This window comes from Cupressus sempervirens, chromosome 8 (genome assembly GCF_028749045.1).
Source record: "Cupressus sempervirens isolate cs-2001-9-10 chromosome 8, ASM2874904v1, whole genome shotgun sequence".
Taxonomy (NCBI): domain Eukaryota; kingdom Viridiplantae; phylum Streptophyta; class Pinopsida; order Cupressales; family Cupressaceae; genus Cupressus; species Cupressus sempervirens.
In genome coordinates this window covers 579,286,773-579,297,077 of record NC_143125.1, presented here as the reverse complement: position 1 = coordinate 579,297,077, position 10,305 = coordinate 579,286,773, and the positions used below count along the sequence as shown (strand labels likewise).

The following is a 10,305-nucleotide window of genomic DNA, read 5'->3' as shown; positions in this document are numbered from 1 at the left end:
CATTAGAATTTATCAATTATTAAAATATACTTAATATGTAGAATGCAATTCATTATTAATATAATGTTTAGAGACATTCTACAATGGTAGAAAAGGTGAAGTGGGATGGTGTGAGTGTGTTGATGTTAACATTTATGTTTTTACCTTAAATTTGACAACCATCTACACATCAAAATTTTAATATTTATTAGAAACAAGATACACTTTCACAAATAATTTAATTAACACCACATAAAATATTTGCTGAAATTATAAGTTTGGAAATATAAATAATCATTTTTTAAAGAAATTAAAATGAAAACTTAAGTCAATGCCAACAAACAAATAGAGATACAAAGAAAATATAAATATTTTTCGATGTAGTAAATATCTATGTAATTTTAAAAGTTATTAGATATTCAAATAATTGATACAAAAATATCAACGCAATTGATAAAAGGTCCAAAACCATGACTAGTTATTATATGTTATGATTAAGTTCTTATTATTTTTTAAATGCTCAAATAGATTCAAACCCAAGACCTCTCATAAGAATCTCACAATTTACCTTTATGTTGTAATCCGACTGCACACTGTTAAACTTACGAACCAAAAGAAAAAAAAGAAACAAAAACAGTTACCGACCGACTCCCCTCGAAATATATCTTGCCTATGAGCTAGCTAGACGTTTCCGTCTATATTTAGAATAAGCTACATGGCGTGCAGTTCAAGGACCCTTTCCATCCTGTCTATTGTAAATTTATACAGAGATTTAAATTCTACCGTTACATCTTTATAAATCAAACGAAAAATGGATTCCAGAGAGCAAGAAAAAATCGACGAAAATGGAGAAACTAGAGAAAGTTGTTACCCAAATATGAATTCAAATTCAAATGCAGAAGATGGGCAATCAAATGCAGAATGTGAAAATGGGCAATCAAGTGCAGAAGACGAAAGTGGACAAGCAAATGAAGTTGCGCAGGGTTTAAGAGGTCTTGATCTAGTGGCGGCGTTGGAGGTAGTTGAGAAAGATGCAACTGAGGTAGCTGGAAGCTTCACCTCTCTTCTCTCCTCCCTTCGTCTCGCTCTTTCCCAGGTATTAAATTACTTCATTTTCCAAGTAAAAACTTTGTGAATGGCAAATACAACGAAAATTTGCAGCTCAGAGACACATAATTTATAGGGTTTGGTACTTGGAAGTCTTATGTGACAGCATAGAGTGATTTCATTGAAATGGTAAGCAATTGGTGTTTGCTTTAGTAAATGTTATAAATAATTTATGAAACCCCTTAAGGGACGCCTAAGGGTTGTCAGTACAGTTTTTCAAATGTTGTGATTTGTGTAACAAGGCCTCAACTCAATTTCTAGGCTTTAAACTTTTGTTTGGCAAGATTAACCACGTCTGCATGGGTCTATTGAAGAATTGAATTGGCCTTAATATGCCGGACTTCTGTTTCTTAAATCATCGAGTCCTCAAGATTTGCTAAACTTCATTCCTTGCGTTCTCTTTTCCGAAGTTTGTTTATAAAGGTAAACTGTGGTGGTAACAATCTCTCGAAAATGCGCACACTTTTATAATTCAAAGCTTTTTCGCCGTAAGAATATTAAAGCCGTCTTATCAAGTTGCTTGTAATGACTCCAATGGTGGTTTAATTGTTTAATATGCCATATCAATGATAATAATAATGGTGACGAAAAGTGTTGAATAATAATCTTTGCTCACGTTACTTCCAATTTACCCTCATGAGCTCTCGGCGATCAGAAAGTTGTTAATATAATATGTTCAAATTTGCTGAGGATACAACTGAAGCTCAACTGGCCCAACTTGCATAATGACTTTTGTCTTCATTATTTACATCTGTAATATAAACAAATAGGATATCATTTTAGATAATATAGATAGGACTATATACACAAACATACATCTCCCTCGAAACCATGAGATTTAAATAACACAGATTTCACCTTGCAATGCTATTTGGTAGTTGCCTAGGGGTTCATAGTCATAGTTTTTAAAGCATAAAACTGTTTTTTTCTTTCTATATCTTTAGGCAAAAAGTAGTGAGACAAATGCCCAAAGATGTAGCCAAGGGTATGGTACCATAAGGGGGGCTTCTATGAAGCCAGAGGTCCCATGAACTTAAAAAAATGTTACTACAGGATCAAATTGAATCTTTTTTTCAAAAGCAGCTCCTATTTTTTAGAGCTGCATATTTGGGTGGGTTGTAAAGGTGGGGTGCTAAAATTTGTACCACAAGCTTAGTGTTTTTTGTTACTTGTTAATCATATGAAAACTTTTAAATTCTTGTAATTAGTTTTTAAATTTTTTTTAAAATTATGTTTAGTCGTTTGAATAAAATTTGTTAAAAAAAATTGAGGAGATGAGATCACCAGCATCCATAGATTGTGGAGCCTGAAATATTTAAGCATGAAACCCATTAGAAAATTCATCAGGTTTCTTAGCGTAATACATTTAAAAAAAATCTCAGCAACACCCCCTGAATATTTTTTAGAAAGCTCTACTCAATGAGACCACAACCTAAGGCCTATTTAATTTTGGATAAGTTAAATCCATTTTGATGAAACACCACTAAAAATGAGTGGAATTGGGCAGTAGGCAATATTTGTGATGGCTTTAACAAACTCGTTATTTATAACCATATGATTTGTTAATTGTTAGTTTAATTTTACAGGTTACCAGTAGCTCTGTAGAGCACATGCGATGCTATAATGATGTTGCAGGTCAATTGCAAGAGTCTGGTAAGCAAGATATGATCCCAAACATTTTATGTTTGTTGCATGCCTTCAACCATAAATACATATGAAATTTTTTTGAGTGTCTTTTGCATATTTCACTTAAAAAGTTCTGATGCCGTTTACCCTGACTTTTAATCCTCTTTTCAAATTCAGGGATGAATTGACATCTCTGCTATTGTGGAATGGGTAGAAATTAGTGCTTTCCTTCACGCAAAACAACAGTTTCAATAGGTAGCTGGACTTGTCATTTTGTCTGGGAGAACAAGTTAGCATTTAATAAAAAGGGCAAACATTTTAGTTGACAAGCGTAACACTTGAGCAGCCCTTGAAAGACACATGTAGTAGCAAAGATCTTTCTCAGCAATATCTTCACAAACTATAGCAAACCAAAAAGGATAAGAATTTTTCAAAAACAGAGGATTTTATTAGGAATCCAAATAAGCACAAAAAATGAAAAAAAAACTGAACAACTTGCTATTTTTTAATTTGCAGGTAATGTAATTAGTAATTGCATAGACATGAAGAGAGTGAAGAGAAGTGATAGCTTTCAGTTTGTACCATACATTTTTGAATTTTTTTTTTTCAATAATTCTCAGATTGTTCAGTACATTACATATTGCTTAGCAATACAGTATGGTAATTCATTACTTGAGTATTGTAACATACTGCAAGTACATAGTTAACCCCTTATGCCAAATCTGCCATGAAACTATTAACTACACCTCAGCAGTTTCACAACCTAGAAAGCATAACTAATCATCTTCCTCAAATGATTAATTTAGCTAGATAGAATTTCATGGTTGGCTCCCAATAAATAACTGCATTTGATGGCGTTTCCAGTGAAGCTTGATGCTTAGCCGCATGTGCACAGTATTCAAACATAGCTTCATTGGATGCTTGTTTGTGGAACAAACCCAAAGGAAAATTTCTCTTCTCGTTGCGTATGTTAGTTGAAGACGAAATCGTAAAGGTCTATTGCATATAAGTGACATTACAGTTTCCTCTAGAGAAGCATGTCTTTTGGCAGAGGCTAGCTTATGCACTTATAATGTCTACTTCCTGCACCTTGTCAGCTTGGGGTTTCCATTAACCTATTCATAGGTTTCCATAGGCTAAATGGATTTGGTTAGAGGACTCAGTGGTTTGTGGAGAGCACTAGTAATTTTAGTGTGTATTAGTAGAGTTTCTTTATTTAGTGTATGGCTATTTTTAGTAAGTTACCCTTTGGCCACTTGGTCTCAACATTTGTCTCCTCATCGTTTAGAGTGTAGCTTTGGGAATGCTTTGATAAGTTCTAAGTCTGGTTGATAATATTTTATTTATCTAACTTAAGTGCTTTTTATAAAGTCACTTATAATTCAAGTTAAGGGGCAAAGTGTTCACTATTTCTATGTGTAGGGAAAGGGGTCAATTGAAGTTTTAAAAAGGTACATTAACCCCAAAAAGTGACATCAGTGCAAGGCAAGATTTTCTAATGATTTAAAAGGTTTATTTTGTGAGCTCAAAAGGGGACACCAAGTTGGGAAGATTTAATATTGTTTGAAAAGGTGAAGTGAGAGGGAAATGAATTCAAATTCAAATTCAAATTGTGTTGTTCTAGTTCTTCTTTCTTATAAATATGAGTTTTGAGCTCTCATTTGGATATAATAACTTAACTAAAGGAGATGCTGCCGAAATGAGCTCCGAGACTAATTTTACTGGTTGAGGATGAAAACCCTTTCTAATATTTCTGGTTTTGGTAGTGAAAGACCCACCCTAGCTGATTGATGTGATAAGGTTCAGTTTGGTACTGATTTTGGCTTGTGTTGGAGATTTTGAGTCTTAATAATGAAGATTTTTGAGGTTTTGTGATACAAGAATTAAGTTTCTGGTGTGGTGTGATCTTTCTTCAAGTGCTATTTGAGTTTGGTGATGATTGAGTGCTTTTTCAGTGTGCTGGTCTTCATTTTCAATGATACTGGAAATTATATATCTGCTCATAACTCATGGGTGAGAGAGATATCATTCTGGGTAATTGTTCATTGTTTCCCTCATAGCTGGGTGTAACATTTTGATTGTTTGTTTGAGAATTTGTTGAAGTTCTTGATTTTCTAGGCAAGTTATCCTTTTTAGGAGGGGTGTACAATTTCCCATCCCCTATGGCATGTGGGTATAGTGGAAGTTTGTATTTACATTTGGAGGGTTGAAAACTCCCAGCCTTGGTGACTGATATTTCAGATTTGAAGTTTGTATTGTTGGAGCAGATTTTGTTTTGATCAGTGGCTTGAGCATTTTTTGTAGTGAATCACCTTATCCCATTTTAGTGCCCATTTTGGTGCTGACATTTTCCAAGTGCTCAATTCATCATTGAAAGCTATTTTCAGGTCTGAAAATTGTAATACAATTGGTTTCAATTGGTTGAATCTGATTGAAAATATTAATGATGAAGTGTTGAACGCAATTCAGATGCTGAGAGGGGGGACGAATCAGCATAAACCAAAAATTTGTCAACTTACTTCAATAATCATGACGTAAAACAATAGGCAAGTAATGAACACAAGCAACAACACATGAACACCCAGATTTTATACGTGGAATACCAAACTAGGAAAAATCATGGCAAGCACTTGCTCGCACAGAATTTTCACTGATGTATAGATGTGATTACAAAACGTGGCAGGAGATCACTGCTCCTGACTTGCAACTAGAGGGTTACTGCCATACAACAATGAATACAAATAGGAGCTCACTGCTCTGGACTCACATATAGTGGCTCACTGCCTTAGTAGCAAGATACAACAAAAAACTTGCGTAGCCAAGGCTCACTGTCTCAGGAACATATAACTCCTAGTAATAAAGAAAGATTCTCTTGATACCACAGCTGATCTGTACACTATCAATTTTTGCAACACACTATAACTGCCTTTTATTTGTTGCAACTGCCACAGTACTGTGCTCTGATAGCTCTGGATCTTCATTTGTTCACCCTGTATTCACTTGCTTGTCACCTTACATTTTGCCAAACCATAAACCGTACTTATATACAAGATAGTTCATTGGAGAATACAGAATACAACAAGGTTGGCTACGCCAAAATGATAATACAAACTTAAGTTACAAGTTGGCGAAGGCAATAGAAAAATGCAATAAGGTCCTACCCTAGAAGCACTTAGATTGTACCATAGAGTGGATCCAAATGGATAAGAGATAAATATTAAATACATAGGTCACACATAGCATGAACTCATCTGGATAAGAGATAATCATTAAATGCAATGTTTCAGACCTAAATCAGGAAACATGATCCTCTACAGGAGGGAGAGGGACCGTGAACATGCTACACATATCCTAATGCTAGATTTACAATCACCAGAACAACTAAAGCAATGTCAAACATGTAGAAACATGCTGACCAAAGAACCACCTAACTTGCTGATCAAATCCAGACCACCACAAGCCACAATGAGATGCATATGCCATGTCAGAGACACATGTCAGCAGTCCACGATAGAAGTTGTCACAACATATCTCCAGACAGGAACTGACAACTAAACATAACTGTAAAACTGTATAACACAATTATCAAATCATTAGGAACAATAGACAGATTGTCGGAGAACACCACAACAAGACCAAAACCCGAATTCATGTGCATTAAGTATCAGCACACCTTCAAGCCAGATTTTCAGAGCAGAAACATTTTTGAAAACACAAAATGAAGCAGTGTTTATTGCGACTGGAAAATAGCGAATTACGCTGATCACTGAACCATAAATATCTGGACCACATAGACTTCCAGATATAAGAGTGTAATACGAGAACGTTATCTTTACAAGATCACAAGATACATAGCTGTCTACCATAAATAACTGTCTTCCACTGTCGTAAAGGTATAATTCTATTTCACCGCACTGTAATTGTCTTCTACTATTCTAAAGCACTATTTTGAATACATACTGTACTATAGCTCTGAATAGATACAAGAATAGCAGACTTGTGTACCACAGTGTTTGAGCAATCACAAACACAACCAGAAGACAATGTTTGGCATCAATCACAACAAACAATCAAACACATAGTTGGAAAACTCGCTAAAGCCAAAAACTTGCCAAGATCTGAAAAATAAATTCGGGGAAAGCTCGGCAACCTAAAAAATTGCTTAAATTTAATTAGAAATGCAGTTTTTGGCAAAATTCAATGAGAAGATACATCCAATAAGTCAATAAATGAGAACACAAAACAAACAAGCTTAGTCTAGATATATATTTAAACACAAAGTGGGTACAAATCACATTCTCTTGAGGGAGACTCATGGCTAAAAGGAAAATAGTAAATAAGTTATGTAAGACTAAAAATAAATATATCACTCCAATTACATTTTCCTCTTCTCAGTTCTAATAAAAACTAAGGGAGCGGTAGATCTAGAGGGTCTAATCTTAGAATTCTGCCCTGGCCATGATTGCCTTCTTGCTTGATATGTCTAACTCAGTTTGTGGCTTGTCCTCAATCCTAGATATAGCTCTGCCTCTAGCTTCTCCTGGAACTAGCAGCGACTGTTCATTCAACTCAATGTTGTCATGCGTGAAACCAAATCCACGCCTTCCTCCATAGCCTGCATCTTCAAATCATTGATGTCATCCTATTCAAAAACTTTGCTCCAAACCTGCTGCAAATGTGCTTCAAACCTGCCTCATGTCCGCTTCAAATCAATCAAAATCAGTTTGCAAGTGTTTGGAAGACTTTTCTCCTCTTAGAAAAATACAAGTGAAGAAATGAGAAATGAAACTGATTTGGGCCGTTTTTTGCCTTTAACTGCTGTTATAAAACTATGACCAAGTTTATTAACAAAAACTTAACAAGTACTCGACAAGTTCTTGCCAAAAATTCTTCAAGTTTTTGGTGCCAGTAAAAGTTAAAAATATGCGCCAAGCTAGAAAACTCAGCCGAGTTTTTGCAACTCGGAGAGTACTCTGCCAGTAGTGCATCTATGATCAAACATATTAATCCAAAATGAAGTCTTTTAAATGCATAATGTTTGCTATCTATTTGTAATCTTTTATGTTGCACTTTGTGTTCTCTATGTGGAATGAAATTTGAAACAAAACAAGCAGCAAACATTACACTTCTGTTCAGCACGGTTCCCTACTATTCAACACAATCACCAATGACGTGGTAATTCACAATGTATCAACTTTCACTTTGTAACAATTAACATGGCTAGTTAAATAATGCAATAAATGTTGACCATTTTATTTACCATAAATACAAACTTATGACTCTATGTTTTGTTATATGCCTTGTTTACAAACCTATGCATCTGATATGTTCATTTCCATATGGTTTTGTGTTCTATTTGTGTTCTTATAAGACACAACCCTAAAAACGATTGTTAAGCTCAAAGGAGACTTAAAACTAAGTAATATATGCATTGACAAGATTGACATGATGTTATACATAATTGCAAAACTTGCCAAATCTCATAGGGGAAGACATGAATGTCATGAGTAGAGGCTCCCTATTTGCTGCATGGCTTTTCTAGATCCCCTCCTCTAGCTTTTGGACTAGCTGTGTAAGTGGGATGTTAAATTCCTTAAAGAGTGTACTTTTCTCCTTCTCCTTCATGGTAGTGAAACCATAAAAGAGGTCCTTGTGCAGTGTCCTGTTGCCTTCCTGCATAATCTGTCAGAATTGCTCCTCTTTGAGTTTGAAAATTGCTGTGACTGGCACAACAATGTCAACAACTATGAGTCTCCTTAGAGATTTAGTAAGGATTCTATCTTTACCCTGAAAAATGCTATTATTCCTAAACTTCCAGAGAGACCAGAGTATAAAAGAGGAAAGAATATAGAACACATTAAGATTTTTGCTGCTTATACTGATTTTACCAAAGATAATATTATCAAGAGAAAAATTGCTATCAAGTTTAAATCCAAATAGGCTCCAAATATTACAGGCAAAGGGGCAATGGAAGAAAACATGGGGGATGGATTCTAGTTGAAATCAGACAAAACAGATGTTGGAATCCCCTCCTTATTTTTTAAAGGGTAGCTTATGTAACAACATTCTCCAAAGGAAGTAAATAATCTTAGGTTCAACTGGCCTAGCCCACAGATGGATAAGGATTTTCTTGCAGACAACATGGGCAAGGGATAAAATCCAACATGCATTTAAATGATCAAGAATGACAATATTGGGAGTAAGGATGGAGTAGATATATTTGGATTTAACTAGATGCAAAGGGAAAGAGTCAGGTCAATGCAGCTGGAAAACACAAGTATCAGTGGAGCTACAGTCAAATCTGAGTCTCAAACTTTCAAGAGCACTCTTGATGACACAAAAGGTTCTTTTCTGTGATTCAGGCAAAGAGCTCTTATCTTTTAGCACCGACCAGTCCAGCAATTTCCCATTGCTAAGAATGCCATTTGAAACTCCTATTCTTGCTTTGACCCATTTCTTTGATGAGCATCCTTGAACAAGGGCTAGAGGTTTGAGTTTACTTTTTAAATTCCACTAGAGAGAACTACCACCACACCAAATATTGCCCACTTCTGCTCATTTTTATCTTTTTTCCTTTTTAATTTTTATTTTACAAACTGGGTTTTACCTCAATTTAAAATTAATTTCTTTATAAATATTTAATCCAAGACATTTTAATCCTCTATGCTTGTACATTGTTTTCTAAGGTTGTTTTGCCTCAAATTTTTTGGCCCAATGACATATAAAAAAGGCCACACACATTTGCAACAAACTTCTAGGCTTAACTTCCCATTAAATGTTAGGATTAAAGAGACAAAGTTAATAATTACATGCAAATATAACCAATATCAGAAAATAATAATCCACAGAGGAGAGAACACAAGACACATATTTAAAGTGGTTCACCCAATCCTTGGGCTACGTACGCCAAACAATGAGTCCAATATTCTTATTTTCCAGTGATTACAACTTGATTACAATATGCAATCGCTTGCAACTCAACACCGCCGCAAGAAGCTACTAAATCATTATCTATCTTAAAATCCCTAACTCTAAGCCATTTTATACAAGCTTTTTGCTGCTTACAAAATTAGGGCTAGATTATTATGTTTTAACAAGTTAACCCTAAAACTTGAGTCAACCCTGAAAAATGGTTGACAAGTCAACTCAAAAATTCTTGCCGAGTCAACCAATTAGTGTACAATACTTTCCTATTCAGTCACCACATATCAACAATCTCCCACTTGGGGATTGATCAAGCTCCACTCTAAACCACCTCCCACTTGGAGATTGAACTTGTAGCCACATTGCTACCCTTAAAGCTCCCATTGGAATGATGCACCTTGGACTCAGATTTTCCTTTATTATAATTACTCTAGAAGACCAATTGAAGCTGAGTTCATCTTCTCCCTTGTCACTACCTTTGTAAACATATCTGTTGGATTATCATCTATACGTATCTTTTCCAGCTTTAGTTGTCCGTCATCTAAAACTGACTAAGTGAAATGGTACCATAATTGTATTTGTTTTGTCTTCGAGTGTGAAGCACAATTCTTTGTAAGATGAATGACTTTCTGGCTATCTGTGTATAGATAATAGGCCATATGTGAGTGT

The 10,305-nt window shown here is 35.0% G+C and overlaps 1 protein-coding gene across 2 annotated transcripts in view; it reads left to right on the top strand.

Annotated features, from left to right (window-relative positions):
- Nucleotides 1–558: 558 nt before the first annotated feature.
- The window catches only part of LOC149543748 (uncharacterized), a 61,698-nt gene continuing 51,951 nt past the window's right edge, over nt 559–10,305 (top strand). Inside the window, exons 1-2 of one of the 2 annotated variants that reach the window (XM_089798445.1) lie at nt 559–1,075; nt 2,673–2,739. In XM_089798445.1, the coding sequence (XP_089654571.1) occupies nt 791–1,075; nt 2,673–2,739 (352 nt within the window). In that variant the 5' untranslated portion in view covers nt 559–790. The remainder of the gene's footprint in view (nt 1,076–2,672; nt 2,740–10,305) is intronic. The other variant, XM_089798446.1, reaches the window with a different exon arrangement.